This window comes from Phyllosticta citribraziliensis, assembly GCF_038025025.1.
Source record: "Phyllosticta citribraziliensis strain CPC 17464 chromosome Unknown J3D65scaffold_12, whole genome shotgun sequence".
Classification (NCBI taxonomy): domain Eukaryota; kingdom Fungi; phylum Ascomycota; class Dothideomycetes; order Botryosphaeriales; family Phyllostictaceae; genus Phyllosticta; species Phyllosticta citribraziliensis.
Genome location: NW_027117349.1, coordinates 211,889 through 236,536, shown reverse-complemented (window position 1 = coordinate 236,536; position 24,648 = coordinate 211,889). Strand labels below are relative to the sequence as shown.

General features: G+C 53.9%; 12 protein-coding genes across 12 annotated transcripts; 6 read left to right on the top strand and 6 right to left on the bottom strand.

Moving 5' to 3' along the window:
• Positions 1 to 160: 160 nt before the first annotated feature.
• On the top strand, positions 161 to 1,860 carry J3D65DRAFT_637334 (P-loop containing nucleoside triphosphate hydrolase protein). The gene is made up of 8 exons (XM_066801492.1): positions 161 to 262; positions 316 to 344; positions 400 to 414; positions 465 to 489; positions 543 to 1,120; positions 1,168 to 1,225; positions 1,276 to 1,440; positions 1,491 to 1,860. The coding sequence occupies exons 1-8, from the start codon at positions 234 to 236 to the stop codon at positions 1,705 to 1,707; spliced, it is 1,116 nt and encodes a 371-aa protein (XP_066651172.1). The 5' UTR covers positions 161 to 233; the 3' UTR covers positions 1,708 to 1,860.
• A 240-nt stretch (positions 1,861 to 2,100) lies between these two features.
• J3D65DRAFT_637331 (negative regulation of gluconeogenesis) lies at positions 2,101 to 3,875 on the top strand. The gene is made up of 4 exons (XM_066801491.1): positions 2,101 to 2,226; positions 2,302 to 2,847; positions 2,895 to 3,083; positions 3,141 to 3,875. The coding sequence occupies exons 1-4, from the start codon at positions 2,176 to 2,178 to the stop codon at positions 3,570 to 3,572; spliced, it is 1,218 nt and encodes a 405-aa protein (XP_066651171.1). The 5' UTR covers positions 2,101 to 2,175; the 3' UTR covers positions 3,573 to 3,875.
• On the bottom strand, positions 3,700 to 5,157 carry J3D65DRAFT_637329 (uncharacterized protein). Its single transcript, XM_066801490.1, has 2 exons — positions 4,437 to 5,157; positions 3,700 to 4,360 (listed from the first exon to the last, which is right to left on the bottom strand). The coding sequence occupies exons 1-2, from the start codon at positions 5,041 to 5,043 to the stop codon at positions 3,972 to 3,974; spliced, it is 996 nt and encodes a 331-aa protein (XP_066651170.1). The 5' UTR covers positions 5,044 to 5,157; the 3' UTR covers positions 3,700 to 3,971.
• An 849-nt stretch (positions 5,158 to 6,006) lies between these two features.
• J3D65DRAFT_595557 (E3 ubiquitin-protein ligase-like protein bre1) lies at positions 6,007 to 8,554 on the bottom strand (the record flags this gene model as incomplete). Its single annotated transcript, XM_066797830.1, has 5 exons — positions 8,223 to 8,554; positions 8,009 to 8,152; positions 7,893 to 7,956; positions 6,229 to 7,839; positions 6,007 to 6,185 (listed from the first exon to the last, which is right to left on the bottom strand). The coding sequence occupies exons 1-5, from the start codon at positions 8,412 to 8,414 to the stop codon at positions 6,007 to 6,009; spliced, it is 2,190 nt and encodes a 729-aa protein (XP_066651169.1). The 5' UTR covers positions 8,415 to 8,554.
• Positions 8,555 to 8,688: 134 nt separating this feature from the next.
• J3D65DRAFT_661739 (uncharacterized protein) lies at positions 8,689 to 11,493 on the top strand. Its single transcript, XM_066802610.1, has 2 exons — positions 8,689 to 8,860; positions 8,921 to 11,493. Exons 1-2 carry the CDS (start codon positions 8,833 to 8,835, stop codon positions 11,314 to 11,316), a joined length of 2,424 nt encoding a protein of 807 aa, XP_066651168.1. The 5' UTR covers positions 8,689 to 8,832; the 3' UTR covers positions 11,317 to 11,493.
• A 418-nt stretch (positions 11,494 to 11,911) lies between these two features.
• Positions 11,912 to 13,332, bottom strand: J3D65DRAFT_637318 (uncharacterized protein). Its single transcript, XM_066801489.1, has 3 exons — positions 13,283 to 13,332; positions 12,644 to 13,229; positions 11,912 to 12,547 (listed from the first exon to the last, which is right to left on the bottom strand). The coding sequence occupies exons 2-3, from the start codon at positions 13,087 to 13,089 to the stop codon at positions 12,124 to 12,126; spliced, it is 870 nt and encodes a 289-aa protein (XP_066651167.1). The 5' UTR covers positions 13,090 to 13,229; positions 13,283 to 13,332; the 3' UTR covers positions 11,912 to 12,123.
• A 660-nt stretch (positions 13,333 to 13,992) lies between these two features.
• J3D65DRAFT_647883 (mitochondrial carrier domain-containing protein) lies at positions 13,993 to 15,154 on the bottom strand (the record flags this gene model as incomplete). The annotated part of the gene is made up of 5 exons (XM_066802359.1): positions 13,993 to 14,116; positions 14,166 to 14,604; positions 14,663 to 14,754; positions 14,811 to 14,958; positions 15,007 to 15,154. 5 exons carry the CDS (start codon positions 15,152 to 15,154, stop codon positions 13,993 to 13,995), a joined length of 951 nt encoding a protein of 316 aa, XP_066651166.1.
• Positions 15,155 to 15,862: 708 nt separating this feature from the next.
• On the bottom strand, positions 15,863 to 16,174 carry J3D65DRAFT_560319 (NADH-ubiquinone oxidoreductase B12 subunit family-domain-containing protein; the record flags this gene model as incomplete). Its single annotated transcript, XM_066797464.1, has 2 exons — positions 15,863 to 16,025; positions 16,086 to 16,174. 2 exons carry the CDS (start codon positions 16,172 to 16,174, stop codon positions 15,863 to 15,865), a joined length of 252 nt encoding a protein of 83 aa, XP_066651165.1.
• A 222-nt stretch (positions 16,175 to 16,396) lies between these two features.
• Positions 16,397 to 18,687, top strand: J3D65DRAFT_637310 (ribonuclease H-like domain-containing protein). Its single transcript, XM_066801488.1, has 2 exons — positions 16,397 to 17,097; positions 17,174 to 18,687. Exons 1-2 carry the CDS (start codon positions 16,642 to 16,644, stop codon positions 18,212 to 18,214), a joined length of 1,497 nt encoding a protein of 498 aa, XP_066651164.1. The 5' UTR covers positions 16,397 to 16,641; the 3' UTR covers positions 18,215 to 18,687.
• On the top strand, positions 18,556 to 19,641 carry J3D65DRAFT_111409 (uncharacterized protein). Its single transcript, XM_066793728.1, has one exon. The coding sequence runs from the start codon at positions 18,898 to 18,900 to the stop codon at positions 19,549 to 19,551; it is 654 nt and encodes a 217-aa protein (XP_066651163.1). The 5' UTR covers positions 18,556 to 18,897; the 3' UTR covers positions 19,552 to 19,641.
• J3D65DRAFT_680332 (copper amine oxidase) lies at positions 19,562 to 22,351 on the top strand. The gene is made up of 4 exons (XM_066803712.1): positions 19,562 to 20,011; positions 20,061 to 20,178; positions 20,228 to 21,478; positions 21,573 to 22,351. The coding sequence occupies exons 1-4, from the start codon at positions 19,679 to 19,681 to the stop codon at positions 21,944 to 21,946; spliced, it is 2,076 nt and encodes a 691-aa protein (XP_066651162.1). The 5' UTR covers positions 19,562 to 19,678; the 3' UTR covers positions 21,947 to 22,351.
• Positions 22,352 to 23,215: 864 nt separating this feature from the next.
• J3D65DRAFT_559826 (anticodon-binding protein) lies at positions 23,216 to 24,553 on the bottom strand (the record flags this gene model as incomplete). The annotated part of the gene is made up of 2 exons (XM_066797429.1): positions 23,216 to 23,472; positions 23,533 to 24,553. 2 exons carry the CDS (start codon positions 24,551 to 24,553, stop codon positions 23,216 to 23,218), a joined length of 1,278 nt encoding a protein of 425 aa, XP_066651161.1.
• Between the last annotated feature and the right edge of the window lie 95 nt (positions 24,554 to 24,648).

Genomic DNA, 24,648 nt, shown 5'->3' with positions numbered 1-24,648 from the left:
ACCCGGGTCCACATGACGTAAGATTGTTGTAGCGCATCGGCAGTGTACAAGTCCATTATTAGTAAGTACGCTCCAGCCCATTAAGGCCTAGTCAATACGCAGCGGTCTCAACCATGCCGGCAGTGACAGCAAACCCGCGACTTGGACAAACCACGAGCGTCTTCTGCTCCAACTGCACCATCGCTGTCGCTAGAATACTGGTTTGAGGGAGCTTGTTCCTCGCCACCGCCAAGATGGTCAATATTACAGAAAAGATCAAGGAGTAGGGCATCGTGCCCGAATGAAAGAACCTGCGCCCGCTGACTTTGTCGACAGAATTGAGGCGGAGATGGCGAGGACCCAGAGTAAATACATCCTTTGAGTCTTCTTCATCAGAGAGTGTGCGCTGACTGCTGTCAGAGAACAAGGCTACTGGTAGGCCTCCTCAACTTTGACCAAGCGAAACCATTTCTGACAGCTCTCAGAATATCACCTTGGTCTGCTGAAGGGGTCAGTCTTTGCCTAGGAAATTCCGCTCGCGCTTGAAGACTGACCAAGTTTAGAAAGCTTGCCCGTCTCCGCGCTCAACTCTTGGAGCCAGCAGGAGGTGCCGGTTCCGGCGGAGGTGATGGCTTCGATGTCAGCAAAAGCGGAGATGCCCGCATAGCGCTTGTCGGCTTTCCGTCTGTCGGTAAATCGACGTTCTTGTCCAAAATCACCAAGACGAGGAGTGAGGTTGCATCTTATGCCTTCACGACATTGACTGCAATTCCCGGCGTCCTGGAGTACGGCGGTGCTGAAATTCAAGTCCTGGATTTGCCCGGTATCATCGAGGGCGCTGCCGAAGGCAAAGGTCGTGGTCGGCAAGTCATTTCTGCCGCCAAGACAAGCGACCTCATTCTCATGGTGCTTGATGCTACCAAGAGGGCCGAGCAGCGAGCGCTATTGGAAGCCGAGCTCGAAGCCGTTGGTATCAGGCTGAATAGAGATCCACCAAACATCTATCTCAAGCAGAAAAAGGCTGGTGGCATGAAGATTACCTTCCAGACGCCACCCAAGAACATTGACGAGAAGATGGTCTACAACATTCTCCGCGACTACAAGATGCTCAACTGCGAGATCCTGGTCCGCGATGAAAACGGTGCGTGTTGAGAAAACATACCAAGCAATCCGCTAATCAATTCCAAGTCACTGTGGATGATTTCATCGACGTTATCATGAAGGACCACAGGAAATACGTCAGATGGTAGGCTACTCTCGATATACTGGAACGTCGACATCTAACAAGCACGACAGCCTCTACGTCTACAACAAGATTGATAGTGTCAGCATGGACTTCCTCGACACGCTCGCGCGAGAACCGCACACGGTGGTCATGAGTTGTGAGCTCGACCTTGGCATTCAAGACGTGGTCGAGCGCTGCTGGAAAGAGCTGAGACTGATGCGTGTCTATACCAAACGGTCAGCCCCACACTACAGTTCTTTTTCCCTTTGATCTGACAATGCTACAGGAAAGGAGAGGATCCCGATTTCAGTGAGGCTCTGATTGTGCGCTCAGGAGCCACAATCGAAGACGTGTGCGACCAAATCCACCGGACCATCAAAGAGTCGTTCAAACACGCTCTGGTGTGGGGGGCAAGCGCCAAACACGTGCCGCAAAGAGTTGGCCTCAGTCATGTGGTGGAGGATGAGGATGTGGTTAGCATCATTTCCGCTTTCAAAGCGTGATTGAGGCATTTTCTAGGCATACAAAAAAGAATCACACGGCGTGTTGCAGCCGTCGGTATCACCGTTGGGGACTTTGCGTGCGACCATGGCCAAGTAATTGCACCGTCGAAGTAATTGGGAGCACGTTTAGAAAATGAAATGAATTCAAGACAGTGAATATACCTCCTTGTTTCGGAACACACACAGAAATACTGTGAGACTCCCATGGCGTCCCCGACACGCGCGGACAATAGATCTGTCAGCAGCGTCTGGTTTCCTTTTTGGGAATGGCACCCGAGTCATGCTGACGTACCCATGACCCTGCGGTTCCGCCAAAGCCAATCAGCATCCCGCATCTCTCCCCCGCTAAAGCACCTCACCACCGGATACCTTTGTGTCCTGACAACTCCGAGCCATGACCTGAACCACAGTATAACACACTGGTAGCCCCTATCCCTTGCGCGCGGTCGGTCTCAACATCCTTCGAACATGGCCGAGCTCACGTCCACCAAGCTCAACGCTGAGCAGCACCTGCTACTGGTATGTGCTCTCCGACAGCCACCGACATCTATACGCCTCCAAGTATACCCTCCTCTTTGCTAACTGAAACGCTAGGATCAACCTCTGCTGCGTATGCCATACGAGCTAGCCCGCAAGAATTTCAAGACGGCCCAACGCTACGCTGAGCGAGAACAGACCTACATACTCAAAGAGCTCAAGAACACCACGTCGGCCGCGGCTTCAGCGTCCCAGACCGGCGACGCCACTCAGACTCTCAGTCAGCTTGACAACATGATCAACCGCATGCAAGGGCTCAAGAGGAAGCTCGAGACACTGCACACCGAGGAATCGAACATACAGCGGGCGACGAAAACGCGGATCCAGCATCTCGACGATCTTTATGGAATACCAAGTCTGGCGGACGTCAAGTATGAGGAATGGAGCAAGGTCAGACTGGATAGATTGCTGGTAGACTATCTTCTGAGGAGCGGATATGGAGAGAGTGCCAAAGCGCTGGCCAAAGAGAAGGACATCGAGGAGCTGGTTGACGTGGACGCCTTCGTCCAGTGCGAGAAGATATCTGAGAGCCTTCGGAATGGCAGATGTCAGGAAGCGCTGGCATGGTGCGGTGATAACAAACAGGGCTTAAAGAAACTCGAGGTACGTTAACCAAGATTTTGGCACTACAAAACTAACGCAAAGGTCAGAGTAATCTTGAATTTGAGCTACGTCTGCAACAATACATCGAGATGGTCCGCAGCGGTAACACCCAAAAGCTTATGGAAGCGACAATGCACGCGCGGAAATACCTAGCCCCACATCACGATAACCAATTCGCTATTCGCGCTGCAGGCCTCCTGGCTTTCCCTCCCGATACACCAGCTGAACCGTACAGGGTACGCCATACCTGATTCCTTCAACTTAATAACTCATCTTGCTAATCACGTCAACAGTCTCTCTATTCCTCTGATCGATGGCAAAAGCTTGCCGACCTGTTCATGAAGACGCACCATACGCTCTACTCTCTACCGCCTCGCCCACTGCTGCACATCGCTCTCACGGCCGGCCTCTCCGCGCTCAAGACCCCGTCGTGCCACTCGCAGTACACTTCTTCTTCCGCCAACGCCACTAGCACTTCGACCTCTGTGTGCCCCATCTGCAGCACAGAACTCAATGAACTGGCTCGTAACGTACCATATGCGCACCATACCAAGAGCAACGTCGAGGACGATCCAGTGGTGCTGCCAACGGGTCGCATATACGGACGTAGCCGCCTGATGGAAATGAACCAGAAGCTGGGGACACCCAAGGGCTATGTCAAAGACCCACTGGCGCCAAACCTGATATACGAGGAAGGGCAGCTGAAGAAGGTCTTCATCTCATAAGTGGTCGATGAGTTATTGTCTTTCTTTCAATGGATTCAGCGTGTTTTTCGGAAGGCGTTCGTTTGGAAAGGGGCAGTCGACCAAGGGACATTTCGGCGATTGGATCGTTTGCACCGGGCGGAGTTGATGGTCTCGGTGGGCAAGATTCGGAGTTGCAGCTGCATGTTGTCTTTGCCCCTCTGCTGTTGTTCTTTCCAACCCATGGAATTCTTCCCAATATAACCACAATTCCGAGCTTCTGAAGCCGGTGTATTTGGTGCCTGACACCTAGCGCCGAATCTTAATATTTGCTCTGTTCAAACCCATTCAAACACGCCAGAGCAAGTTCTCTTAAATTTTGTTCCCAAACGCCTGCAAATGTATGTCTCCAAACCCAGATCGACTAGAGACCAGTAGCATTCAATCGCTATTGCTGTCGCTGTCACCCCCACTTTTCCGCTTCCTCTTCTCCCCTTTCCCTTTCCCACGCTTTTGAGCTGCGCCGCTCTCTCCACCACCTGTGCCCGCTTCAAAGATGAATGTCCGCGCCGCTCTCTCCTCGCCCTTCCACCCTCCGCCTCCCTCAATATTTCCCAGCGTCCGCGCATGCTTGTACCCGGGATATGCGTCGAACTGGAAGCGAAAGCTGCGCTGCACCTTGAGTCCGACGTGTCGTGCCAGATCGCGAACATTCCACAGCGTGTACGGCTCGCCTTCGAAGAGAGTGACGATGATGGTCGAGGGTGTGGGAGACGGGGGCGAGGGAGACAGCAGCGGGACCGCGGATTGGAAGAAAGACACGAGCAGTTCTGCGACCGACTGTCAGCGCGCGAGACTCGAAAGAGAGAGAAAAGGAAAAGGCTGTGGCTATATGGAGATGCGCACCTTGATTGAACCTAACCTGTCGATTCACATCCGTACTCTTGCCGCCCGTGTGCGGAAACATGAAAACAATGCGATCCCACTTTCCCCTCGCCCTCGCGACGTCGTCGCTGCGCGCGCCCCCCTCGACGCCCGCCAGCCCCTCGGTCAGCCCGCCGCGCTTCACCTCCTTGTTCTTGCCCAGGTTCGTGGCGTCCACGTCGTACGCTACGCGCATGCCTTCGCCCTCAATGTACGCAACGTTGTCGACCGCCTGCGGATACTTTTCGCCCAGCTTCGATGCGCTGTCGTGGCATGTCGCCAAAAGATCCGCGCAGCCGTGGTGTGAAACGAGCGAGCGAGCAAAGGAAAAGTCGCCTTCGCCGATGAGCAGGATGCGCTCGTTTGGGTCGAAGGGTATTGTCGGTGGCGGTGGTGCTGGTTGCTGTTTCTTTTGAGGCGGTTTGCTCGTGTTTGCGGTGGAGGGCTTCGCGTGTGCAGTATCTCGAGATTCGGCCTTTTGCTTCTTTGCTGGTGGCTGCGGATGTGGTGCGTTTTTTGCGGGTTGCTTCTCTTTCGCTGGACCGGCGCGTCGCCCTTGGTGGAGAGCTGCCTTCTTCGTGCGACCCATGGTGTGCTATGATAGAAGAGGCAGGGAAGAAATCCCAGCGGAGGATCGCTCGAGGGAGGGGTGGCGGCCGTTGGTCGGTGGAGAATTAAGACGCTCGGATGACAGACAAGTTTAAGGTGCGGCTCTGCGGGACGCACTGACACCGACGCTGTTGTAGGGCTGAAACTTGGGCCAAGTTTGCCTCCAGACATGTACAGACTCGTACCATCAAAAACACATCGCGTGCCATAAATGCCAATGCCCATCTCCGAGATCTTGAAACGATTGGGCGTCATGATCCAGTTGCTCAGCGCATACCCTTTTCTGACGTCCTGGACAAGACAACATTGCTGAGAAGCTTGCCATCACATCCTTTGGCACGCATTTTGATAACAGTTTGGAGGTTTGTTTTCATCTCGTTCGACACCCGGCTCCCATAACTATCAGTACACGTCGCTTTGCCGGGCCATCTTCCTCTGAACTTGAGCCTTGAAGCCACCCCAGCGTTCCTTCTCTACCGCAAATGCTAGCACGGCAGAAGCAAACAAGCTCCTAAACTCCCTTCTCATCCATTACGCTTGCAGAATGGAAAAAACCCCGGCCAGGGCTAGCTGGCCTACTCATGACCCAAGCACAGCGAGCAAAGGCGCGCAATGTGCAAAGCTGAAAGAAAAGAAATCTTGAATTTCGTGATCCGGGCATACGCAGGCTACTCTCAGACAGAAACGAGCAGTGAGGAATGTACACTATCCAGCCATCGCAGGCAGGTGCTGAAGAAATCTTGAAAAAGCAGAGTGCAGACGTAAGCGACTAGAAAAGGCCTCTTCTTCGGGTTGTTTTGAATGTGGTCGTGCCTGCTTTGTCGCCATTCATGATGCATGCCCGGTGGCGACGCATGCCTGGGCGATTGCGCGGCATCTCTCAATCGTAAAGGGGAGAATTGGTATAATACAGTGCTGAAATGACTGGTTTTCGATCCGGAGCTCACATGTTGAGCTTCATAACATCGCCAGTAGAAAAGGATTTGCCGTCGACGGGGCACTTCCGGGATCGATACTTGACGAGCTCCTCGACGCAGTTGCGACACATGACATGGCCGCACGTTCGGATGGTTGTGTCCTTGAGGTTCTTGTGGCAGATTGGACACAAGGAGTAGTTCTGGACTCGGTATTAGCTCTTAACAGTCCGAATATAGGACGTGTGCACTTACCCTCCACATTTCGTTCATGTCGTCTCGCTTTTCCTTGTCCTTCCAGTTGTTGAGCTGCCTCTCTGTCTCTTGTAGCCGCACCTTCAACTTCTCGACCTCGGCCTCGAGTTCACGTTGATTGTGCTTGGAAGCGACAACGGCGCTGTCCTTGGCTTGGAGGGCATTCTTGAGTTCCGAAATTTGATTTTGCATGTTGTCGGTTGCGCTTGCCTTCTCGCCCGCCTTTTGCTGTAGGACTCGGCACTGATCCTGGAGTTTGTTCAAGGCCTCTCCGCTCTCGGCAAGCTGTTTCTCCAAGTTCACCTTGACCTGGTGGTTCGAGCTTTCAATGGCCTTGAGCTGCGCAATGATGTCTGAACTCTTTTGCGCTTGCGCCCGCCAGTGTCTAGCCTCGGCTTCCCTGGCATCCTTGGATTTCATAGCTGCGAAATATTTCTGGTCGGCTTTCGCCTTTTCGGCGCTCAGCCTCGAGACCTGTTCTTCCCAGTTGATCAATTCGTTGATTTTCTTCGCAGCCAATGCTTGCGCCTTCTTCCACGCGGCTTCCATCGACGGCAGCTCGTTGCTCAGCAGCGCGTACTCCTTCTCCAACGAAGAAACCTTACCCCGCAACTCCTCAGCCGACATGTTTTCCAGATTTTGACTTGCTTCCGGGGCTTCAGCTTCTCCAACCTTGAGACGAAGACGCTCAACCTCGTTCTCGAGCGCGGATATCCTCTGCTCCCTTGCACTTGCTAGGTCTTTTATTTGATCCGAAGATGCCTTCGTGTCGTTTTGAGTCGCCTTTTTAATCTGCAGTTCCGAGACCAGCTCGTCCCTGGCGTGGCGAATGCGGGCGAGGTCGGCTTCCGCTTTGGCAAGTTGGGCTTCCGTCTCGCCAATGGCAGCCTTCATCTCTTCATCCACTTGGAGCCGGTAAGCCGAACGCTCTGCCTGGTATTTTTGTGCCTCTTCTCGAAGCTGGATGTTAGTTGCTTCTAGGTGGTTGATGCGCTTAATGACGTCCTCGTGCTGGTTTTTCAGGGTCTTGAAGAGATCGGTCTTGGCGTAATCCTCATCGGTGAGTCCTGTCAATCTCGTGCTGAAACTCGACACCTCCTCGACCAGTTTCTTGTTTTCAGCTTCTAGCTGTTCGCATTGAGCCTTGCGCTTGCTTGCCACTGCGATTGCCTCTCTCCGCGAAGCCTCGAGCTCGGAGTTGTCCATCGCACCGTTGACAGCGGGAGGGGAATCGGCCTTTTGTTTCGAATCTTCTTTACTGGTTGTTGGAATAGGTGCCCCACCCAATCCAACCAATGCGACTGCCTTGCTCCTCTCGCGGTCATACTTGCGCTCCGCCAAAACGTAACGCTCAGTCGCATTTTGTAGGCGATTCTCATACTGCTCCTTTTCCGCGATGGCTTGATGTAGATCAGCCGCGTGCTGCTTCTCAAGCGCGAGAATCTTGGACAGCTGTCCTTGCAATTCTTTGACATCAGGTGACGCAACAGGAATCTTGGCAAATAACTCAGAGAGGGCCTTTTTGACGGCAGTGGTCCTTGAGGAGAGGTGGCGCTGGAAGGTTTCGGAGTCTGAGAATAGAAGGGAAATCGGGAAGGGCGTGTTTTCTAGATAAGAATCGTCAAAGGAGATCCGAAAAACGAAGGTGGATTGGGCATACCGGAGGACTCGGATTGGGCATGTGGCAGTTGGTCGTGGGCGAGGACGGCAACTTCGTCGACGAGCTGTGGATTTGTCAGCAAAGCCCAAAAACAATTCGTCCATGGAGAGACGTACCTGAGAGAACCAGAGGTCAATGATGCGCAGGTGGTCATCATGAAACTTGGACTGGTTCTCCAGCTCCGCCACGCGCTCTTCGAGATCAACCTTTCTCCGCTTGTATTCATTCTTCTGCCGGATCAAAGCATCCTTTGTATATTCCTGAGCGCAAGCACTGTCAGTGAGGTGATCTTTAGCGGTAGTGGCCACATGCAGTGAGGAGCCTACGAACCTCGAAGACGCGGTCGCGGTCGACCAGAGGGTCCAGCTCAGCCAACGCCTTGGTGCCATTGGAGAGTGTAGCCTGCCTCTTTGCAGGAGGCGCAGTATCGTCCTTGTCTGCCATGGCGGGTCGCTTGCGGTCCTCCGCCATCTTGACAACGCCGAGGGTCGGGCCAGAGATTGACTGTGATTCGAGCCTCATGGAAGCAGCAGCGCGCCAAAGGTGGCGGAGGGAAGGCTTGAGACGGGGCGCAGGCTGATCGAAAAGAGCTGAGGCCCGCGACGTCGATGTGTGGAAGATCGTCAGCCCGGGGTGGAGGTGGATGGCAGAAGAAAGACGAGGGATGTGGTGAAGGTGGAAGAGTCCAAGGAGCGCGGACTCTGGGTCCACTGCGTCACGTGCCGCCTTGTCGATCCACCTCACCCACTACACGCGGCCCCACTGCCTTTCCTTGGGCGCGCGATTCATGCGCCGACGCTTCATTGCCTTTGCCCTTTCGCGTCTTCAACACCACCACATTACACCACGCCGACGCCCTTGCCATGCCAGCTACTTGACGACTCGCCCATGTTCCCCGCCACACGCGCCCCAAGCCAGCTCTCTCATCGCCTACGCCGCAATGGCGTCCTTTGGCAGCTCCGTCATCAGTGCGCACTCTCCGTGCCTTTGCTGCTTGGATTGCCTCGATTGCTAACGCTGGCCTCCAGACAAATCGGGCAAAAAGTTTGCTCCCAAGGCCCGACGTCGAGCAGGCGCAGCTGCTGCATCTGAACAAACTTCAGCGACATCCAGTGCCGACCAGACACCTGCAAGCACCCCAGCAGCTGTCGAGTCCGCTCAATCCGATTCCCACGATGTCCTCCCGACGCCCCCAGCGACCCAAGCAGCCGCTCAATCAGAACACCACGACGACAAATCTACGAAACCCGTGAATGAAGCTCCAGCTCAGTCAAAGCGCCCGGCGACAGAGTCAGAACCGCCCGACGCACAGCCGTCTGCAGAAATCGCATCTGCCGAGTCCACCTCGTCCTCAACTCCCGAATCCACTCCAACTCAATCCCATGATACTTCTGACGCTGCGCCATCGAATACAACCTCTTCCACAGACCGAGCCGTCGCAGTTGAAAATGCAAAGACCGCTGCGCTCCCACCAAACATACCCGACATTGCGTCGCAGCTTTCCGGGGAATACACCGAGGCCGTGAGTGATGACTCTCAAAGGTCACCGAAACGTAGGAAGATTGGGATGCCGAAGATGGTGGGGCTTGGCTCCCTCGCGCGGAGTTCAGCCTTTGGGACAGGTTCAACAACTCCCTCAAGAGGGCCTGAACAAGGAATTCTCACAACTGCGCCTACTCCGCAACCAACCGCTCCATCGAATAACATCTTCTCCCCTCCCGATGTAACATCTCTTCGAGATCCAGCCTCGAGATCTCCAGTCAAGGAAAAGGCACTGTCTCAATCAAAACGAGGCGTGCCTAGGGTCACAAACAAGGAATTGATACAGAGCATTTTAGGTCCACGCTCCGGAGCTACGAAACCGTCCATCAGAAGTTCAGCCACCCAGCAGCCTCCCGATGAAAACCAAGAAAGCGGACCAGCCAATTCAGACACCCCGAACAGCGACCGATCGCTGAATCAATCCACGAGCCAATCGGACGCGCCAGGAGACAGCCAGCCCACACTCTCAGAACCACCCAAAGTTTCAAAGCGGGGGCCCAATCCTGCGGCAGCGAAGCGCAGAGGACGAAAAACCACATCCCAAGACGACGTCGAGACAGTTGAAGAGCAGCGTTGTGGCACTCAAGCTATCCAGGAGGTTGAGAACTCGACAAGCGAAGCTACCCCCGCTCCCTTGGCCAAAAAGCCTCGAAAACCTCGCAAAGACACTGGTAAAGCCAAAAGGACGGAGAAATCGGCCGAGGAAGAGAGCGGCAATGGCGCAGCGGCTCCAGTGCCCAGGCCGAAGCGCCAAAGGAAAAGGCCGACAGTGCAAGTCACTCGTGCCGAAGTCAACAGCAACACCGAAGGCAACGAGTTGACTGCGGGAGCGTGGGTACAGAACGAAAATAATGCGGATTCTGGGGATTTGGAACCGACCTGGCGATTCGAACTCAAAAATCATTTGGTCCGCGACAAAGAGGAGCCTGAAAATCCAGAAAAGACCAGGATCAATGCTGCTTCAATGCCAATGTCAGTCCTGACCAAAGACATCTCCGAGGTGGGGAAGCTTTCACATAGAGAGGAAGCTTTGTCGAAGATTGATTGGGACGAGGAAAAGCGGAAGCGCATTGAAGAACGTGAGCGCATAGCCTTGGGAGAAGAAGAGATTAACACCCAGGCCGAGCGGGAGGAGGCCATGAGGAAAATCCAAGAAGCCGCAAACGAGGCCGAGAGTGGCTCTGCAAATCCTCGCATGCGCGTCGTCAATGGCCGCCTTGTTCTCGACAGCGGCTCAACGCAAGTCGATCGTCATGCACGTGCACTTGAGGATGAGTCTGAGCTGCAAGAAATCGAAGAAAATGAGCTCACCACGAGGGTCAATTCAATGTCCTGGATCAAATCAAACCGCAAAGATCCACGTGAGAGGACCACGTGGGGTCCGATACGTGCAGACCGCTGGACCGACGAAATGACGGATCAATTCTACGAGGCGCTCAAAATGTTTGGCACGGATTTCTTCATCATCAGCAAGATGTTTCCGGGCAAGACTCGTGCAAACGTCAAGCGCAAGTTTGTCAAGGAGGAACGGCTAAATCCGGACCGCGTCAAGCGGGCACTGATTGGCGAAGTCGTCCCGATGAACTTTGAGACATTTAAAGAAAAGTCTGGCAAGGGCGAGGAGTTCTTCCGCGATCCGGAAGAGTTGAGGAGAGAGATGGCAGAGGAAGAAGCAAGGCAGAAAGTTGAGATTGAGGAGGCGGCTGCGAGGCATGCGGAACAGATGCGGCAACGCGCATTGGCGGAGGGACAGAATGGGGAGGGTGACGCCGACGGTGGAAAGAAGAAGAAGAAACGGGATAAGAAGAAGGCACAGGCTCCTATCGGTGGTGACGACATTGAGGTCGTGGCACTTGAAGGCGATGAGTTGGATTATCGCTGAGTCGAGTGCGCCGTTATCCAGGATTGGGATGGACAGCAATCCGGGCATTGTCACGGAATAGCAGAGGCAGATCTCCACTGTACGGCGCAGCAGTGCGCATCCGGCGAATTAAAGAACATTGAAATATCAGTGGATATGGATCAGAAGACACTATTGATCAAGACTAAATCCAAAGCCAATTGGTTGTAATCTTCAAGTGCAGCCTGCTCCAATTCCCTCAAAGGTCCATGTAGGTAGAACACCGTTCAATCCCCCGAATGAGCCGATTCTTGGTCCCTGGTCCTACCCTGGGCCAAGCTCTCCCTGATACTCTGCAGCTTTTCACCAGTCCCAAAGCTGGAGCTGTGGAAACTCCCTTCGCCTACGCTCCTTACTACCATACATGCAAACAGACCCTTGGCCCCAGAACCGTGGCACCTCGCAAGCATGTGAAGGATACTCGGGACACCACCGAAAAACAAAACGAACTTTCTCTATGAGAGCCGTTTTTAATCCTCGGAAAGGCCTTCAGTGTGCCTTTATTTCCGTGGCCAATGGCCATATCCGGGAGCAAGACTTGACGCATAGCACAAAGGGCAGCTTCCTTCACGTGAATTCAGTCATGAATTAATGTATCGACAACTAGGGTAATATGAGCAACGGAAAGGAGAAGAAACTGATGACAGAAGAAGAGGAGTCCGTTCAAACCGAGTCCGAACGGACTGAGTTTGAATCATTGATGGCAGACCGATCTTAGGAAGCTGCGCTATGAGTCGACAGTAGCGATCCCAAGGGAGTGCTTCTCTGTTTGCTGGAGGTGTTGCAGACTCAACCGCTACATCGTCGTCCTTGATGTGCTCTAGGAGGGGGGTTGATCGATCCCCACTGGATAAAAGGCTTCTTGGAGGAAATGTGGCTTTCTCCGTCTGCCTGTTGCTGTGGTGTTGGACTCGTTTGAGGAACCCAAGAGGACGCTCTTTTAGCCGCAGAGATTTCTTCCCTCCAGACTCGTTGCCGTCTTTGATCCAGACCCTGAAGCTGCATGGGAGCCTCATTGTGGTCGAGGAGTGGCCTGCGCGAGGCACGTCTCCGCGATCGGACCGTCTGGTTGAGGCTTTGGTCGAAACCAACGAACTTCAGTGTTTTCGCCTTGCGCTCGAAATCGACACCAACTTCCGAGTAATACCACATCGCCTGGGCTTTGATGAAAACGAGAAGATCGAAAGGTATCTCAATGCCTTTTTCCCGCGACCTGGGGATGTTCCTCCCGGTTAGTGATCAATCGAGTCTAACCAAGACATATGAAGCAAAGCGGGGGCGAAAGAAGGATATACTTCAGTTAACTCACCTGATGCAGCGATGGATATTCGTCAAGATGCGGGTTTTCACGTCACCCCACGGTTCTGCCGCATGATCCCCTCCCTCAGGGCGCAACGCCTGAACAAATTTGAGGAGGTCACAGAGGTCTATCCTTAAGACCTCTATACACTGTCTTGTGACTTGTTCCTTTCTCCTATTAACTCCTCGAAAACCCTGAGCGGGGAATTTGCCTTTCTCATCGAACAAAAGTATCAAGCGGCGAAGTCTCCATGAAACATCTTGCTTCCAATTCAGTCCTAGCTCTTTTGTTGCTTTCACAAGTCCGTCAAGCTTGGCAGATGGCTTCTTGGCTTGGAGACAAACGCTGACCTCAAACCATGCTCTCAATTCAGCCTTGCTGATTAGTGCTGAAGACTCAACACGATGTTTGTAACCAAATCTTGCATCTCCTTGCATGCCATTATACGACAACATCCAGAGGAGGATTTTACTCAATTGGACACCTGTCTTTTCTCTTTGGAATTGACATACGGATGCTGTGATCTCGTTTGGAATTGGAATGTCTGGGTCTCGTTTGTATGTAACGACAGGTATGGGTGGCACGGGCTGTACTTCTGGAAAATGTCCGTTAGAGACCAATGGCCTGAAGGCTGGTGCAAGTTCTTACCTTCAGATGCTGCGCTCTTCCCGTCATCTGCTGCGTCCTCCCCTTCGTCCCCTGTGATTAAATAGTTCCAAGCAGAAATCACGTTCTTTGACTCCAAATTCAGTTTCAACCGCTTGAAGATGCCCATATTGCGGGAGGCAAGAATCGTCCTGACCGAAAATATTCGGCAGGGCAAAATCCAAGGGACTGATGCGCGAATGTATCGAGAAGTAAAAGGAGAAATCCATGGGCTTGTCTGAATATTATGTGAGGCTTCAAGGTGAACCAAATCACATGCTATAGGAGATGCGGACAACTCCCTTGGTCCCTTATAGAGACCAACGCGAAACTATGCTTAGATGGCCCATGGTTTAGAAATTAAACACTCCGGCGGGCCATGAGCATGCCCAGAAGCTGCGTGAGCATCCGCACGGTTCTTCAGCATGAGGTCATCCTTATGTACTACCCTCCGGCATAGCTGTTCCTCGAGTCTAGCCGCAGCAACAAACCATAGCTCTCCAAGTACACATGTGATGGCGGACGACGGTTCGACTACTCTTTAGGCGCAACTGTGGTGGTGAAAAATGACTTGTTTCTTTCGCAGCCACTGTAGATGGTCAAAATGGAGTTGACTCGTGGTCAGCCGGTCACCATCAAGTCGAGCGCTGTCGTACTGTGCGAATCATGGCGTTGTTCCGGGTATATTCTAAGTCTATATTTATTTACTCTGATCAATCATCGTCGTGGTACTCATGGTCCGGGTTCCAAAATCTAGGAAGATAAAATTTGGTGTTTTCATAGACCAGGAACGTCACGCACGTGGTGGGGAGGACACGCACGATGTTCGGCAGCAATCTAACGAAAAATTAGCCAGTAAGCAGATGCAAGGGATGGGTCCACGAACCCTTTGTAGAAACCTGCAACACCTTCCCTTTTCCAAAGCTGAGTGACGACATCTCTTGCCGAACGATACTCGGAACTGGCATCGTACGTCTGCAAGCGGGACCGTACGACTTGGTATGGGTATGTCATACTGCCAGCAAAGATTTTGGAAGACGCACTAAGGTAGAGGTAGTCCCAATTGCTCAGCTCGGCCTTGCCTCCTACCTTTGAACCCCTGAAGTGCTTCAATTGCTCATAGGCCATGAACTGGATTGCTCCATGAGAAACGCCAAATAGTGACGGTATAAGGCCGCGGTAGAATCCAGAGAGCCCTTCTTTCCTCATTATTTCCGACGCGCCATGGGAGATCCCACGGTAAGCTCCTGGGGTATTCCGGCCCGTCGACAGCATTCGGGTTTTGATGACCCATATGGGATTGGTGCAAACGGCAGTCAAAATTCCTAGAGGCTGTTATTTGACTGGTTTACTGACGCACGCACGCGACGCTAGTAGTCATACCTGAAGCGCCAGAGGCCAGGAAATAGTCGGAAGACGTGAGTCGCTGGCCTGCCCCGCGCCAGCCTTGGAAGACGTCTTTGAGGTTGCGGTACCTGGAAGCCATCCACGTTAGCAAGGACTCGAGCCACGCCATAGGCAACCAACTTGCCATAAAAAGTAGAGACCCCAGCTGACAGAATTTCCAATCATGTTCGGCATCAGCCCCCGGTATAGAGCTTTAATGCTGCCTTCATCGTGCACAATGTTGCGCAGGATCAGGAACGAATTCCCCCATTGCGGTCTGTGGGTCCGGTCCACTGCGAGAGCGTCAACTCAGGGCTCGATATCTTCTGGCGTGTACTGACGTTGTAGTCGCGTCTTCAGGACATCGAAAGGGTGGGCGACCAAAGTTGCGATGACGCCAGCGGAGAATCCGGCAACCGATTCCACGATTGAGGGGGACAACGTAGGCGAAGCGGTCTTGCCATCTATCGGAGGATAGACTCGGGGCATAGTAGGCGAAGAGCAGTGTCGCGCATGCCGCTGGAAGGAACAAGGGGCTGTTAGGCCTGTTGTTGGCTTGGATGAGGATGAAAGAGCCGGTGGCGCGCTGACTCGGCGTGTTGGTGTTGGTTGCGCTCCTAGCTCACCGCCCGCTGCCCCTCCATGCGCGAGGAGGCCGTTCTCGTCACAAGGCACACAAAACGAAGCCACTGTCGGCAATTCTTGGACGTGGTGAACCATTTAGGTACAGACTCGAGCATGCCTGACCAGTCATAGGCCCAAGTTTGCTCTACATTTCGGGGGGCTCTTAGCACCCCATTCCGAGCGTCGCCATTCGCCGAGGCGCGCCGAACCCACTGTAGCGTTCGTTATAGCGCCGCGGCCAAGGGGAATCTCATTATGTCATCCCGCCGAGTCCCAAGCATGACATGATGCTGTCCTGAACCGCCTCACCATGAATGACCTTGATTGGATCTTTGTGCAAATGTAGAGAAATTGCCGATTGCCCCCAAGGCGATTTTACAAAGACACCTGCTCCGCGTTGGAGCCAACCAGCGCTGGGAGCCTCAGCCTCTGGAAGTCTACGCTGAATCCACGATTGGCGCCGATGCTGTATTCACTCTGTAGCCTGCTTCCGTCCGGCATTGATATGCGATTCACGTCCGACGCCTCCGTTGTTACTGCCAGGCCTTGTAGAAAGTCGTCCCATTCACTGTGCTAGTGGTGCGAATCGCCATGACCGTGACTCTTGTCCGCTGGGAAGAAGAAGGCCTCGGCTGCAACATAGACGATGAAGGCTGCGGTTCCAATGCCCAGTCCGGGGAATGCGCCCTTGAAGCGGTTCCATCGAGAGAAGGGGCCGCTGTATCTCCAGGCCTCGCTGTACCGAATCGAATCAGCATTGGCAGTCGCTGTGCAAGGCATCAGAGGAGGGGCTCACTATCTCCTCCACGGATCATTGGCAGGGCTGCCGGTAGCTGCGGCGAGCTTCCTGGGGTCAAAGCCGGTCAAGTTTCCTCGAGGCGCCATGGTGTTCTGACGTGGAAAAGTTAGCCGCGCATGGCTCCAAAACAGGCGAAATGGCATGGACGGTTGGAGTACTCTGTACCTTTGAATCGCACTGAGCCGGATGGTTACCCGAAGCTCACTGATGAACGCGGGTGCTGATGCTCAAGTGGACGGGGTAATGGCCAAGGCGCGATTGGACATAGCTCGCCCGGGGAGCGTAAGGTAACAAAATGCCCAAAACGGCATTGTTTACGCACACGATCAAAGCTCAGGGCCCGTAATCAATACACCAGCGCTCATCTCACAGCTCTACCACCCACCACTTCATCCTGCGCACTCTAATTTACGACACGGAGACAGACGGGCACTCTTATCGATTTCCCTGAAGTACTTCGACGTTCAGCCTCTTGATCACCGACTTCCGACAACCCGTATGCGTACCCGAGCCCAACCCATCCCAAGATCGGCCATCGACTCGCGATAGAAGGATGCCGCCAGCAGTGAGCCGGTATCCGCCTCACAACGTCTCCAATCCCTTCCAACACCTGAACCCACAACATGCGCTACAAGCGTCCCATCTTCAACACGCCAATGCCGGTCTCCAAGGCCAGAATATGAATCAGCACCCTAGCTTCGGTGGCGGCAACCCGAATGGCAACGTCAACATATTCGGCCCAACAACGAGCAACGCGAGCCTCGCAGGCGGCTTTGGCGGAGGTGGAGGGCTCGGAGGGGGCGGTTCAGGACTGGCCAGCCATGCTGCGCAGATGGGTTTTGCTCACGGCGCAGCTTTGCAACAACAGCGGGAACACGAGGCGGCGACAATTGCGGCAGGCGGTGCTAAGGGCATGGGTACTCGGATACGAGAAGTGTGGAAGCACAATATGGCTCAAGAAATGGCGATTCTGAGGAGTTTAGTGGACAAATACCCCTACATCAGCATGGTACGTCCAGCAGGCCCGGCGAATTTGACACAGGCCCTTCACTCGGCTGGCAAACAGCATTAACTCGACATTTCAGGACACCGAATTTCCGGGCGTAGTCGCGCGTCCCATGGGCGATTTTGTGACAAAAGCCAGCTATCACTACCAAACCGTTCGCTGCAACGTCGACCTTCTCAAGATCATCCAACTAGGCATAACGCTCTTTTCAAGCGAGGGCGAACTCCCGCCAGCGCAAATCGAACAAGGAACGGTGCAACAACGGGGACCCTACTCGAACAACCTCGTCATGTGTCCTTGCACATGGACATTCAACTTCCAGTTCTCGGTGGAGGAGGACATGTACAACGAAGATTCAATCCAAGTGCTCAAGAAGGCCGGTACCGACTTTGAGAAACATGCAGAAATGGGCATAGATCCCCTCGAATTCGGCTCGCTCTTGATCACCTCGGGACTTGCCCTCTCCGACGATGTCAACTGGATATCGTTTCACTCGGGCTACGACTTTGCGTACCTCGTGAAGCTCATGTGGTGCAACCAACTGCCAGACGACGAAGAGCACTACCGAAGACTCGTCAGCATCTTCTTTCCCCGTCTCCTGGACGTCAAGTTCCTCTGGCGGCACGCACACAAGTTGGTTACGGTGAACGGTGTCAGCGCGCAAGCACAAAACATTCTGAACAGTCTCGGATCCAAGTCTGGCCTGCAGGATTTGGCCGAAGAGCTTGGCTGTCAGCGAGTGGGGACACAACATCAGGCAGGATCCGATGCATGGCTTACGGGAAATGTCTTTTGGCAAATGCGGTCAAAGATTTTTGACGGTCAGGTCCCAGCCGACATGAACGGCCAAATGTGGGGTCTTACTGGAGTCGGTCCACCAGCCTCTGCCACAGCTCAGGCGGCTGTGCTTGCGGCTCATGGCCATGCGTCGAATGTCAACGGTGGATTTCAGGCGGCGCTAGCCTTCCACACTGGAGGCACCCCCCACAGGGAAGGAGGACCGAGCACGCCTGTCACCAACGCGGCGGGTCTCGCAAGCGGAACCCCTGGGCCTGGTGGACACGGTCTGGGGGCCATGACGCCGGGAGGAGGCTTTGGAAATTTCCAGTACAAGGGCTGAAGAAGCTTAAGTTCACTTCACGCCATGGCGTTTGCTTTCCTCCTCCGCCCTCTCTCTTCCTGTAAAAGACGATAATGCTTCTCAAACCCTCCTTTTACCATGTGACCCTCTCTGGGGTTCAACTAACATTGCTGAAGGACTGTGTCCGAGGCTGGACTATGAAAACGTCTTGCTTGCCGTCGGGCGAGCGGCGCACGGTGTTGCGTTTTTGCCGTATCTTGGTGTCTGTCTTCTTTCTTTCCTTCCTGAGAGCTGGAGTTTTGCGATTTGCCACGGCGGATCTTCAAAATCCGGGGCCTTCGTCTTCTCTCCTGCATTAGTCGGCGCACTGGTCGTTTCCGCAAAGGGATAACTTGTCGGGAGCTGGTGGAATATGACCGGTTTGGTATCTGGGCTCTTAGCGACTGAGGATAGAGCAATATCTATCCGTTCTTTCTGCTTTACATGTTGACGTGCGTGAATGCCTTGCTGGGAAGAGGAGGAGCTGCCATACCTGATGTGCATCAAAACTCCAAATGCTCAAAATTCTTCCAGCATTACTGTTGGCCACATTCGTTTGAGCCACTCACTTCGCTCATTGTTCACATCAAAGCATCCCCCAAATGAGCCGCATCCAAGATGTGGAATTAGCATTGCGACTGTGAACTTGGTATTGCTACCGGCTTGCTTCGGTACCTCGGCACATGAACGCAGATGAGCAAAAGCATCGTGGCGGAAAACAGTCATCATCATTGCTACTATTTTTTCCTCTTTTGACGATCTACCGCGGTTCCCCAACGCCAACACCAAGAACACCCCAGCATCCCATCATCCGAGGCTGGACACGGCCGCCGCATAGACATGCCCGACTAAGTCATTTCTCTTACATGGGGACCGGCAAGCTGGGACGATGGCCGGTCGGGCGTCATCGTTGTCAAGCAATCAGCAGTCTAGCAAGTCAGCAACACCACAAAGATATGCGCATCGAGGCAAGCTTCCCGCCAGCGCTCAGACGACCTGCATATCGACGGCACCGCCAGCCTAAACGCAAATTGGCCACCGGCCGCGACGAGATGGGGAAGAGACTAGCCGTAAGCAGCCAAAAAAACCCGGCTGTTGTGGAGGCGGACCAGCTGTCCTTATCGCGCGGAGAGAAACCGTTATCAATTGCGCGCCCTGGACGCGACCAACGACAGCTGCTATCCCATTACGGCATGCAAAGGACTACTGGATTGCCCTGTCGCCGAGCTCGGATTCGCCTTGCGCCTTGCACGAAAGTTTCCCGGGCTGCGGCAGGCGATGCAGATGTCAGGACCCCTCCCCAGAGTTTACTATATATCTTGGAGGCTCCGACTTGAAAGTCCAGCGTTTGCGAATTAAACTCCAACCTTTTCTTCTACCCTATACCCCATTCCTCATTTGCTGCGTCGTCTGCTGCAGCTCTCGCCCTTCTTCAGCAACGTTTGAGCCTTTCTATCATACACAATGGTGCTCGAACGCGTTAAGCAGCTCGCTTCCCACGTTACGGGGCAGATTGCTCACCACCCTCTCGATCCCCTTTCTGAGGTCGAAATTGAAAAGTCTGTCGCCATTATCCGGAAGGAACACCCAGATGTCCACTTCAACGCTGTGACACTATGGGAGCCCCGGAAGAAGGAGATGATGGCATGGCTGGAGAGCCCCAAGACGGCTCCAAAGCCAAAGCGCATGGCGGATGTTGTATGCATTGGGAGAGGAAGCAAGGTCTACGATGGCGTGGTGGATTTGGAGAAAGAGACCATTGTGTCTTGGGGCTTGACTGATGGCGTCCAGCCTTTGGTGAGTGTGCCAACAATTCTCTGGAAGACTTATGCTGACTTGTTTTCAGATTACCATGGAGGACCTGCAGGGTGTCGAAGCCATTGTACGGAAGGACCCCAAGGTCATTGAGCAGTGTGGCATCATTGGCATTCCACCGGAGGATATGCACAAGGTTTACTGTGACCGTACGTCTGGGAAAACCTCTTCTCGAAATCAGCAGCTAACAAGGAGCAGCCTGGACGATTGGCTACGACGAGCGCTTTGGCAACCAGATCCGCCTTCAACAAGCGCTCATGTACTACCGGCCGTCTCCTGACGACTGCCAGTATGCTTTCCCGCTGGACTTTTGCCCCATTTTCAACGCCGACACCCAAGAAATCATTCACATCGACATCCCCAAGGTCAGGAGACCGCTCAGCACCGCGCCGCCGATCAACTACCACGCTGCTGCCATTGAGGCTGAAAGTGGATTCCGGACGGATTGCAAGCCCATCAACATTACGCAGCCCGAAGGAGTCTCTTTCAACATGGATGGCCGCACCATCTCGTGGCAAAACTGGAACCTGCACATTGGGTTCAACTACAAGGAGGGTATCGTCCTGTCTAACGTTACCTTCAACGACAAGGGCAACGTTCGCCCCGTCTTCTGGCGCATTTCTCTCGCTGAGATGGTCGTCCCTTACGGAAACCCCGAGCACCCCCACCAGCGCAAGCACGCCTTTGACCTGGGTGAGTACGGCGGTGGATACATGACCAACTCGCTGTCCCTCGGATGCGACTGCAAGGGAGCCATCCACTACATGGACGCATCGTTTGTGAACAGGGCAGGCCAAGCACAGACGATTAAGAACGCCATCTGCATCCACGAGGAGGACGCTGGCATCCTTTTCAAGCACACCGACTTCCGCGATGAATCATGCACCGTGACGAGGGCGCGCAAGCTCATAATCTCGCACATCTTCACCGCCGCCAACTACGAGTACTGCGTGTACTGGATCTTCCACCAGGACGGCACGATCCAACTGGAGATAAAGCTGACCGGTATCCTCAACACCTACGCGATGAACCCCGGCGAGGACTTGCACGGCTGGGGCACCGAGGTCTACCCTGGTGTCAATGCGCACAACCATCAGCACCTGTTCTGCTTGCGCCTCGATCCCAATATTGACGGCCCGAACAACTCGGTCGTGGTCGCTGATGCTGTTCCCGGCGAGGCCCCTGTTGGCTCGGCAGAGAACTTCTACGGCAACGCCTTCTGGTGCAAGAAGACGCCGCTCAAGACGCAGGGAGAGGGCACCAGCGACTACGATGGCAACACGGGCCGCACTTGGGAGATGTGCAACCCGAACAAGCTCAACCCCTTCTCGCACAAGCCCGTCAGCTACAAGCTGGTGAGCCGCGAGGTGCCCCCTCTGCTGCCCAAGGAGGGCAGTCTGGTGTGGAAGCGCGCTGGCTTCGCGCGTCACGCCATCCACGTTACCAAGTGTAAGAAACACCTTTGTCACCATTAACCCCTTTCCCCTTTCCCCTCCCCCTTCCCCTATATCGAAGCCGACCCAAAGCTTACAAACCACCGCAGACGACGACGAGCAAATCCACCCGGCCGGCCGCCACGTGCCGCAAACGAGCGGCGAGCCCAGCGCCGGCCTGCCCGCCTGGATCGCCGCGTCGCCGCACACGTCCGTCGAAAACACCGACGTCGTCCTGTGGCACACGTTCGGCATCACGCACTTCCCGGCGCCCGAGGACTTCCCCGTCATGCCCGCCGAGCCCATGACGCTGCTGCTGCGCCCGCGCAACTTTTTCGACCGCAACCCGTGCATGGACGTGCCGCCCAGCTACTCCAGCACCCCGTCCAGCATGGCAAAGGGCAATGCGGCGGGCGTGGGAGGCGTCGTTGACGGTGTCAGTCGCTTGGCTTTTGGAAACGACAAGGGCTCTTGCTGCAAGTAGCTCGTTGCAAGCCCGGTGACAGCGGGAGCGTGGGAACTGGGTGTCTTTGGGGTTGGCGTGGCTTTGGGGGCGCTGGACAGTGAGAGGAGGAGACGCGGTGGTTGGTGATGAACTCACGAGAAAAGCAAGGCTTGCTTCACTTCTCAAATTGCCTCTTGGGCTGGGATCTTTCTTCTTGACGTCTGGTTTGGCTGGTTTAGTTCTTCTTTTGGTACGCGGTTTGGAGTCATTCGCTGCAAATTGGGCGATTTGGAATGTACGTCTTATGATTGTAGCTACGGAATGCTTCTGACAGATCAAATTGGCGGTGTGTATATTATGAGAGACTGTCTGCTGGTTGCGTCAAGGAACAGGTTGGGGTCAAATTGGTACAACAGCTATAGCACCAATCGGTCTTGGTTGAACAGCAGCGCTGGAAGTGCGAGTGAAATTCGTCGAGCATAAGGTGGAAGTTGGAAGTGCAGAATGAAGTCGTGGTGAGATATGGTCATTGTAACTCTCCCTTGCCTTGCTCCATAGATTCTCCATTTGCCTAGTCCTCTTTATGCCGGGCATAACCATAACCGTACGATCAATCTACCAAAATTGGTTAAGGACAGGGGGGCAGTAGTCAGTGCGTAAAATATCTACAGGGGAAGGGATAAGCAAAGGGGTAAGCCAAGGGAGAGATACAGTGAACAAATAGATCATATATCAAAAGGGGTTGTGTGCCTAATGAACACGACTGTACTGTAGGTAGGCAGTGATGATATCATCGGTCATTAGCCGACGTGGGAACGAAAAAAAGAAAAAAGAAAAGAAAGGTCAAAAAAGCTACAGTCCTAGTCCAGGAGGGCTTTTCGAGCGGTTAGCATAAAATTCATCTCAGATGAATGTAAGACGGAACTTACGGTCGAACCCTCGACTTTCGCATAACCACAGAGGCCATACTCATCCCGCAGAGGGGATAAATATAAGAACGACACGCTAGCCACTGCGTCACTGGACTGTTTCTTGATTGAAATCAAGCTTGAGTTTGAAAAGAAACTGACTTTTTTGATTTATGAAGTGGGGTAGGGCTTTGTGTGGGGCGGCACGTGTTAGTAGCGTGTCAGGGGCCGATTACCTACAATCGCGCTCACGTGGGCCCAATCAGATGAGCGCGATGCCCGAAAGCAAGCATATCGAACAAACAACTGCGCTGGTCAAATGGCGAACTCGATAGAACAGTTGGATGGGTAGGTAATACTGTACTGGTACTTCCATCTCGAACAGGACCATGCAGGCGTCCTACAGCGCGAACCTCGTGCGCACCTTTTCGCTGCCGGCCTGCCACTTCCACTCCTGCCCGCTTGCTTGCTGGATGCCCTTGTCTATCCTGCGTAGCTTTAGCGTAAAGCGCGGCCCTAGCTCCTGTAGTCCGGTCTTGATGTCTTCTACGCCCTGGATCGGCTTTCCATCTGTGTCCGTAACGCTCTTCTCCGAGGGTCGCTTGTCGCGGAAGATGTACCGGTGTCGCCGCACGAAAATGTAGTCGCGTTGGTTGTCTGCGGAGAGCGCGGATTAGCGTTGTGGTATAGGGGCGTTGGATGGGTGTCGTCACTTACGCAACGTCATGACTTGTCGGCCCTGAATCTCTGGCTGAGGGGGGAACATGGTGCGAAAAAGGTGTGCGGTCAAGAGACCAAGAGGTGTGCGGAAGTTGTTGAGAATGAGCTCCGGATAGTGGTTTGTGGCATTTCCGTGGCCGGGCAGCTTCTTGCCATCAACCCAGTTGCTGATGCTGAAGTGGAACATGGGACCATTCGGAAGATGGACGATGTCTAAGCCCGAAGGCTTCTTTTGGTCCTCGTTCAGCACGACGACTGCGGTGTAGTCGCGATTCGAGGCAAATTTGGAAATCTCCCGGATTGAGTACTTGTGTCCATAACGGTGAGCGGTGCGGCGAATATATGTGCTGCTGGGAAATATGTCCGTGAGAACTTCAGCTTGTGCGTGTAGAGTACTGTTGATTGAGGTGGTGATGAGGATCTTGGGTTCTCGTGGAGGCTGGAACAGAGCTGGAAATTTTGCGGCCAACGACTCTGGTGTCATGCTGAACTTGGTGCTCATGGTCGATCCAGTTGGGCTGGAGCCGCGCTCTTGTCGCGATGGTTCCGAATTGGCCTTCTGAGACTTCTTGGGGGCCTCTTCTTCCTCATCTTCGTCTTCTTCCTCTCCATCACTCTCCGACTCGTCCAACATGCTGTCGCGGTCGTCCTCGGAATCATCACCCTCGAACTCTTCTCCCGCCTTTGCTTCCTCGTCTCTTTCAGCCTCCTCGGCGGCAAGCTTCTGTCTCTTCAGCCTCTCCACATCCACGGCGTGGTTGAGAATGTCCTCCTCGTCGCCATCCACGTCGTCCCATGTGCGCTTCTTGTCGATTGTGACTGGTACATTCTGGGCAAGTCTGGCCTTCTTGAGCTCGGGGTTCTTTGCTTCCTCGCGTTTCCGTCGAAATCTCTTGTCGCGTTCAGCGCTGTCGCGAACCTTTTTCTGCTTGTGATGGAACTCCTGGCGCTGCAGCTTGTTGCCGGTTTTGAAAGGAAGGGCGTGCTTGGCCGAGAGGGCGAGCTTTCCCGAGCCCATTGTGAATTTTTGCTTGGAGGCAAACTTTTCGAGGGCGGAATCGAAGTGTTCGGTTGTGCATCCAAAAGTCTGCGGGAACTTTTGGTCCAGTTTGC